Here is an 8919-nt window from a genome sequence, read left to right on the forward strand (position 1 = left end):
AGCGACCGGCCGGACGTGTGCACGACCTGCGGGCAACACAACGTTTTCTAAAACGCTCCAGGGTCGGGCCTTACGAGGAGTGAAGTGCTGCTGCTGAACCTAGAAGCGATTCTTCATCGCAAGCGCAACAAATGCCCGACAGCAGGCAAAGCCGGAGAGCGAATCGCGGGCTCCCGAGTTGTTAGCGATCCCTCGGGCTCATCCCCGGCTGGGCTCCGCGCCGCGGCGCCGGTGGCTAAGAACAGGCAATTCAGCGCAACAGCCGCCGTTGGCCCGAGTGCCACCGCCGCTCCACCCCGCGCCCAGGGGAGGTTCACACGCGGCAGCCGCCGCTCCTACACGCCCCGCTCAGTGCCGCCGCCGCCGCCGGCCCCGCTTGGCCGCCAGCCGGGCACAGAGCAACTTTCCCACGGCCGCCCGGCCACGCGTGTGGCTCCGCAGGCCCCCAACTGGCCCCGAGCCCAGCCAGTTGCACAAGCGCGGGGAGGTCGGCGTGGGCGGAGGAGGGAACGGGAGAAGAGCTTCGAACGCCGCCGTGTAGCAAATTCTAATGCTTCCAGCCAATGAGCGGCGGCGGGCGAGGGGGCGTGCCATCGAGTATCTCCCTGAGTCGGCGGCCATTGGCTCAGGGCGGCGGGGGCGCAGCCAATCGGAGGCGCCAGGGCGGTATGTCGGCTGCTCGGAGTTGCCTGGAGCCGGGAGCGCTTGGCGCGCCTCCCAGGCTGCCCCTCCCCCGGGTAAGAGGCGAAGCGTGGGAACGCGATGGGGGAGACGGAGCCAGAGGGCGAGCGGCGTCGGCGGTGGGAGCACAGGGCGCGCTGAGCTGGCACCGGGGAATCGCCGCTCGTTCGCACCAGGCGGGCAGCAGGAGCAGGACCTCCCCTCCCCATTCCGGACGGCTGTTTAGAGGGAGCCGGCAGCAGCAGCATGAAGCGCTCGCACCCGGACTACAGCTCCTCCGACAGCGAGGAGCTGGATGAGCCCATCGAGGTGGAGAAGGAGAGCGGAGACGAGAATGGGTGAGGGTGCTGGGGGGTCGGGCCGCGGGGAGGGCCGCGGGGCACTTGGTCCGAGTTGGTCTGTGCCAGGTGTAGGGTTGAAGCTGTAGCTCCGGGCAGGCAAACTCCCGCTGTTGACACGCAGAGACACCCATCTCCGCGGCCGCCCCTGCTGCGGCTTCGATCCTGTGCGCACTTACCCGGGAGTAAGCCCGGTCACGCTCAGCGGGTGTTAATTCAGAGTAACCATACGCTACCGTCTACGGTACGGCCCCTTGGTTGCCTTGTGCTAAGAAGCCGGTTCCATAATTACTGTACACTCGATTTATTTCCTAGTGAATTTGTTGGTGCATTAAAACAAAACATACGGGGAATCGGGTGGGGCGACGGATCTCACCCTCTTGATTTGGACGCCTTTATTTTAAGGAAAGGAGGGTGCTTCTGGCTAGATTCATTTGGTGGCGAAGGAAAGGGCCTCTGCACTCACTCAAGGCAACCTCGTTCTAGGTCGTCTTCTCACTTTCCGGAAGACTGCGGCCGCAACCTGACACACACTTGCCTGGTGGCACAGGGCCAGACGGCGAATCTTGGCATTGAAAACGGGAGGAAAAGGATGGGTCTTTGCACAAATTAAACCATGCTCCATTGCCTGCTGCCCATGCTCTGCATTTGGCACTGGGTTACCTGGGATTATCCAGGCGTTTCTGTGCTACAACTATTTATGTGCCTACAGGCTTTCCAGCTGTTTCTTGTGGAAATCACTGCTCCCCAACCTCACTCCTTTTCTGTGCCTTCTCAGTATTGACGCCCGATTTCTTTCTTGCTGGTTTCAGAAATTTGAGCTCCGCTCCAGGTTCCATGTCTCCAACCACCACTTCCCAAATTCTGGCTCGGAAAAGACGCAGAGGGGTAGGTCTCTTTCTGCTGTGCTTGAAGTCCCTTCTCTTTCTGCTCCGCTTGAAGCCCCCTTGAAAAATATTCCTGCTTCCCTTTCAGATTATTGAAAAACGTCGCAGGGATCGGATCAACAATAGTTTGTCAGAGCTGAGGAGGCTGGTGCCTAGTGCTTTTGAAAAGCAGGTAATTTTGAGGCAGCCCTCTGTGTATGTGAGGGGTGGGATGCTGCAACTGGGCTGCAGTATTATTAGGCAGCAATGTGCTATTTCTGTGCTGCCTCCTTCGCTTGGCTCGAATCCAGCTGCCTTTATGCTGATCTTTGCCTTCAATTTCTTAGGGATCAGCTAAACTGGAGAAAGCTGAAATCCTGCAGATGACTGTGGATCACCTGAAAATGTTGCACACAGCAGGGGGGAAAGGTAAAGTCCTTAACCTGGCATGGAAGTCAATTCTGTGTACTAATCCCGATCAGATTTTTTGAGTGTGGTTCCCTAGGTAGCCAAAGCGAAGCATCATTGTTGAGCTTGGCGGTGACCCAAGGTTTCTGGAAGTACTAAAAAGGTGGGGAAAGCCCTTAAGGTGTGTGTGGGGGGGGGGGTCCTCCCACAACAGCTCAGGAAGGAATGGGCATGGGATGCTGACTGACTGTTGCAGGGAGGAGTGGGCAAAGAAGGGGAATGGATTGGAGTATCTTGGAAAGAGCATGGCTGGCTGGCTGGCTGGAACTGTGAGTGGAAGCATGCGACACTGCAACATCTCATTTCAGGTCCCACTGTGTGTGTGTTAGAATAGATTTGTTCAAAATTCAGCCACCCTCTAGCAGCACATCTGCAGCCTGCTTACTACCTAGCAGTCTAAATGGTAAAAGCTCTACTTCAAAATAAGTGACGGAATGGCTATCACCTGAAGGGCAGGAAGTATTTGTGTTTGGCAAGCAGAATTTTGTGTTCGTTTGCTAACTTCAGGGGAAAGTACAGCCAATTAAGTTTGTGAAGGATCTGGCTGTGCATGATTTCCCTTTGGCTGGAGGAATCTTCAGCTAATTCCTCTGTGCCAAAGGCACTGGATCTCATGTACGTGTCACTGTCTCAGCCATTTAGTATTTTTCATTTTGTTCTAGTATCTTAAAGGCTGTTGGTAGCTGAGCTGCTAAGATTATAATCCGTGAGCCACATTGAAGGCTCCTGGTGGGCCAAAAGACAGGACATACATTTAACAAAATGGTAAAAGAAGAGAGCAGCATGTGTGCATATATATCTATTTAGTGGTCATTCCAAATGTTTAATTTGCTGTTATTAAACTTGTAATAAACTATATACTGGTGGATAGTAGCAGCAAATCTTGGACTGTACTTCATAACCCAGTAACTGCAGTACAATCCCATAAAAAAATCCTGGAGTTTGTGCTTCAGAGTATCTTGATTGATTGTGGACTTTTAACTGGCGCTTAGACTCTTTGCTGAGAACATCACAAATGCTTATTGGCTGTTTTGAGGTTGGGTCTGTGTGGACTTGGAGCAGATCCCTGTATTCTAGATCCTATTCTCATTCATGAGATTTGGCTTCTTGAAATAACCAGCTTTGCACCTATATGCTGCCTTGGGTTCCACGGTGGAAGAAAGGTGGAATGTAAGTCGGTGGAAGAAGATTGGAAGAAATTTAAAGACTATTTACAGAAATATTGTAAAATTAATGAATGTTAGAATGATGTCAGAATGAAATTAAGTGGTTCTAGTAGCAATGCCATAAAGGTGTATGAAAAAATGGTTGGTTAATAGGTGAGAATTTAAAGCTATAATATATTAAGTTAAAGGACTAAGACAAAAACAAAGAGGGAAAGGAATTGCTGAATTAACCAATTGAACCGGAATACAAAAAAGGGAGGTGAGAGGAGGTCAGGAAAGCAAGGAAATGAAATGTAAGATACGGAAGGATAAATTTGTTTGTAAGTGTTTTTTCTAATTTTTTTTTCTATACTTTTTATTTTGTATGTTTTTTCTCTTTTTTCTATATTTTTGATTGTCTTTTATGTAATTTTTTGTTTCTGAAATTTTAATAAATATCATTTTTTTTTTTAAAAAAAGAAAGGTGGAATGTAAAATAAAATAAAAATTATGGGCACAGTCACAATAAGACGTGAAGTGTACTTGCCAGACACTTCGCTTCATGACGGTTTGATCAATATTTCTATTGCTCATGGGTTTCTATAAAGTGAATGTGGAGTAGCACATCTTTAGTGGGGGATGCCCTGGAGAAAACCCATCTTCTTGAGAGAGACGGCCGCAAATAAGGAATGGAAATTGCTGCCCATGCTTAAGACATCACTCTTTCTTCTGTTCCTTTCTTCTAGGCTACTTTGATGCTCACGCTCTTGCTATGGACTATCGAAGTCTGGGCTTCCGAGAGTGTTTGGCCGAAGTTGCCCGCTACCTGAGCATCATCGAAGGTCTGGACACTTCTGATCCTCTCCGTGTCCGCCTTGTGTCTCACCTGAATAATTATGCCTCTCAGAGGGAAGCCGCAAGCAGTTCCCATACAGGGCTTGGACACATCCCTTGGGGCAGTGCCTTTGGACATCATCCCCACATCTCCCACCCATTACTGCTGCCTCAGAACGGGCATACTACTACGAGCGGCAGTGCAGCTTCCACAGAAGGTCATCATCACCACAGCAGAAGTGGGGCTCCCCATGCTGAATCATCTTCACTGAGAGCGCCCCCTAATGGCAGCATTGGACCAGTGCTTCCCGTGGTCACTTCAGCTTCTAAACTCTCTCCTCCCTTGCTGTCTTCCATGGCTTCCCTGTCTGCATTCCCCTTTTCTTTTGGTTCGTTCCATCTGTTGTCCCCCAATGCTCTCAGCCCGTCTACACCGGCACAGTCGGCCGGCCTTGGCAAACCTTACAGACCATGGGGAACGGAGATTGGTGCATTCTAAGAACTAGCAGGGTGGTGAAGGGGTGCGTTGTCTGTAAAATAGCCAGCTGAGCTGGGGCATCTGAACTCCTTTTAACAGTTTGTTATCAAAGGTACAGTTCCAGTTTTAACAGAGTTTGTACAAAGAAAATGTTTCTCCCCACCCTGCTTTCTATTAGCAGATTTTAAAAAAGCAGCAGTTGCCAGAAGTTTATCCATTTTTTTGTAAAATCTTCATAGATGTTAATTTAAAAATGATAATAAAATAGAATTTTGCTGACTCGTTCGTTATCTTAGTGGCATTTCTCAAATGATCCTGTTTGTCTGAAAACACTGGATCTTTTTTTTAAAGAGTAGAATTTTCGTCTCTCTCCCCCCCCCCCGCAACAGAGCCTTAACTCACATTTTTGTTTGGTTGTGGGGGTTTTGTGATACTGAGATGTTTTTCAAGGGAGAAATTGTTTGTAAACTATGTTTTGACTTTTGTATTTACGAGCAAAAGCGTTGACAAATCAGATGGACCAGCTTTATCTCAGATGTTGGTGGTGGACCTGTGGGCCTCTCGAGCTCCCATCAGCCCCAGCCAGTATGGCTCATAGCTATCAACATTTCCCTTTTTTAAAGGGAAATTCCCTTATTCTGAACAGCATTCCTCACAAGAAAAGGGAGAAGTTGACAGCTATGGCATGGCTAATGTTCAGGGGATGATAGGAGCTCTAGTATAACAACACCTTGAAGATCACTGGTTCTCCATCAGTATTCTAAGAACAGAATCTTTCTGTGACTAGTGCAGTGCTTCAGTCTGCCTTGCAAGTTTATCCTGCTCCCCAATAGGTATATTTATCCCCATTACAGAATCACTGTTTTGTTTCTTGTGCCAAATTTTGTTGTGGTTTTCTTCCATTGGGGCAAACAACACTAAAAAGTCGCAGGTCAAATCCTAATTCTAGAAGCTTTACCACTGCAACTAAGTTCAGCCAACTTCGTCCAGCTCCAATCCATTGGATGTTTTTTGTTTTGCTTTTTAGGATGGAGGGATTATGAACATTAGGGCTTTGGGGATAGATGGTGCTGGGTTTGGGGATGTGGGGACAGAGACCATCACCTGCCATGTGGCTAGAACGTAGGATGTGTCTTCAACTCAAAGTTCCTGCAAGCAGATGTGCCAAGTTCCAATCCAGAGAACAGGAGTTGCATCTAAATTAAATTGGTTGCTCTTGGGTTTCATTCAGTGGGACTTGACGTGAGTCATGATGACTAAGAGTTGTGTCCAACTTTATTCTGTTCAGATTAGACCCACTGAAATGAGTCGTGTCCATAAATTTCACTGGGTCTATTCTGAGGATGACGAATGGTGGACACTACCCTGTAGTCTGCCTTGCCTTTCTTGCCTGGACATGGAAATAGTCCTGCTCCTGCCTGCAGGTATGGGATAGCTGGATAGACAAGGGGCAGAATAGGTGGGGAAAGCCACAGTTCCTTGTCCCGTGCTTTATTGGTGTGTTTGAAGGTTGCAATCTGGCAGACATCCATCACACACTTGGCTGTATCCCATAAAAAGCTGTAATGTGGTCATAACTGTGATTGGAAAACATGGCCGCTGACATAGAATCTAATAGTTCCTTTGAGAACTTGAGCAAAGTTTTGTTTTTTCAAAGCAAGTTTCAGCATTAAAACCCCCCCCAAAACAATTGCATAAAGAGCTGCTATCCAGTACCTAGAAACTTGAAGGCTTTATATGGCTTTCCATTAGTTGAGAAGTGAAAATTTGGTCCAGCACAACTTTTAGCTGCCTCCCAGTGCTCTTCATTAATGTTTCTTGAGCCTGCATTTCTATTGTTACATAATGTTCTGTTCAGAGCAAGCAAAACTGGAGAAAACGAAAGTGATTATTCTATGTTTAAAAATACAACCAAAATTAAGATACTGAATCATAGTTCGGTTTGTCTAAATCTGCATACTTTATCCTTCTAGTATGATTGTAGTTTTCACATCACAGAATGTGGGATTTTGTAGTACAGTGATCCAGCATTCCAGGGCAAAAACCAGGTGAGCAGCAGCTATGGATAGCCACAAAATCGATTGCTGTGATGTATATACATACTGTGCAGAAAAGTACCGTAGTCACTGCATTTTTGTAGGGTTTAAAATGAATTCAAGAGGGTAATCCGAAGAGGATCCCTATCTATTCTCAACAGGCTTGTTCCTTTAAATGACTATTCTAAAGAGGGTTCCACCAAATTGGATTTGATCACTTTTGTATTTGCATTGTGCCTAAATAAAAGAATTGAGAACAAAAAAAAAGTTGACTGGCAAGTTTGTCTAGCTACATGAGAGAAAAAGGGTGTTTTAAACAGATTATGGTATAATTAACTTTGTGTGTGTTGCTTTAAGTCTACTATTCAGTGCATCTTCTGTTTTACTGTTCTGTTTTCTAATTTTGGCCCGTGAATTGATATTTCAAGACATTGTTCATGAAGTGGACGTTAAAAATAACTGAAAATTTGATAGTTCATTTATGCAATAGAAGAGGAGAGCACTGTTCACATGTTCAGTGTTGGGTGGGATGTAAGAGACAGAAAATCTGGTTTGAACCTACTGCCCCAGCTTCACTTATTATTCTGAAGGTTTTAACAAACCCTGTATAGGTACAGCTGATTGCGCATAAACCTCGTGTACTGAATTGGAGACCTTGCCTTTTGCAACTTGTGCATGGGGAAGCTTTGTTCCAGGGGTGGGCAGATGTTTCATGTTGAGGACTGCATTCATTTTGGTTGTAGAATCTCTTGGGGCCCACTTGCCAGGGATAGGCAGGTCTAGTTGGTGGGTGGCATTGAAACCCAACATGAACTAGGCTACTTTCCTTATTGGTGTTCTGAAACCTTCTGGTCTTCTATGATGAACCTTAGGTATTTCCCCCGCAAAATGTCCCCCTTCTCCCACCCCCAAAGTGGCACAAAGAAAGTAAATAAACATGGTTGTGTCACTGCAAGTATGTGATATGAGCTCCACAGGTTGGATTTCTGCTAATTGTATAGTTACTTATGGCAGCACCTGCATGTTTAGGAAATGAGCTGACAATCTAATTCTACAGGAACATATAAGGGAGATTCCCCAAACTGCTCAATGTTGCCTTGGTTCTCTGAATACTATGGCACAGGGTGTGTGGGTGTACCTAGAATAGGGTTGTTTGGCTCCACACCAGCCGGCATTGCCAATGGCTGAGCATGATAGATATTTTAGTCAAACAACATCTGGAGGGCCACAGGTTCCCCACTCCTGATAATTATATTTTTTAAAATCTCATATTAAGTAAGGCTGCCAGTTATCTATTACAATGGAATGGTGCCAATTGGCAGAAGATTGGTGTGCACCTGGTTGCTTTAAGTAGCATGTCAATCCAGTAATATAATTTGTCTTGCTTACCTGCCTGCAACGATCTTTGTAGGTTGGCTTTTCCCAACGTAGTGCCTTCTAGATACTCAGCTACTAGCTTTTATTAGCCACAGGCACCATGGCAGATGGTTGGAGATGATGGGAGATTCCAAAAGATATAGAGGTTGAAGAAGACAGACCCAGTGCTTCTGTATCATAATAATGAAGGGAACGTTTTGTGCTTTGGGAAGAGTCTACTTTACATACATTCAATTATCACTGTATTTCTTGTATTTCACTTTCCTTGCACCTCACAGCTAACATGATTCTCTCTACATCCATGTGTTTTATCTACTTCAAAACTCAGGAAAACTTTCCATCTCAGGAATTAGAATCTAGTCCATAACAGAATGGACTGTAATAAATTGGTAAGTCTTTTAATAGGCTACACAACTCTGCATTGTTTGAACAAGTAGGAATGCCCTCTTTAACATAAGACATATTCATTTCATTCTGTGCCTGAATTGATTCCCAAAACAATTCAAAGCAATTTAATAATAAAAATAACAATGAAAATACTTACAATAATTTCACATATAAAAACAAATTCAGATCCAGTACACATACAGACACAGAATGAGATAAAAACAACCCCCCCTTTTTTTTTTGCTTGTTGGAAAATGAAGGTCTTCAACAGGTCGGGGATGCAATGGGTGGCGGTGTGGGGAGAGTATC

At 46.0% G+C, this 8919-nt stretch overlaps 1 protein-coding gene across 1 annotated transcript; it reads left to right on the top strand.

The window, feature by feature from the left end:
* Nucleotides 1–711: 711 nt before the first annotated feature.
* On the top strand, nt 712–6491 carry HEY1 (hes related family bHLH transcription factor with YRPW motif 1). Its single transcript, XM_081013916.1, has 5 exons — nt 712–1019; nt 1832–1907; nt 1995–2078; nt 2233–2314; nt 4245–6491. The coding sequence occupies exons 1-5, from the start codon at nt 928–930 to the stop codon at nt 4829–4831; spliced, it is 921 nt and encodes a 306-aa protein (XP_080870042.1). The 5' UTR covers nt 712–927; the 3' UTR covers nt 4832–6491.
* Nucleotides 6492–8919: the final 2428 nt, after the last annotated feature.

This window comes from Podarcis pityusensis, assembly GCF_964106645.2.
Source record: "Podarcis pityusensis genome assembly, chromosome: 7".
NCBI classification, from domain to species: Eukaryota; Metazoa; Chordata; class Lepidosauria; order Squamata; family Lacertidae; genus Podarcis; species Podarcis pityusensis.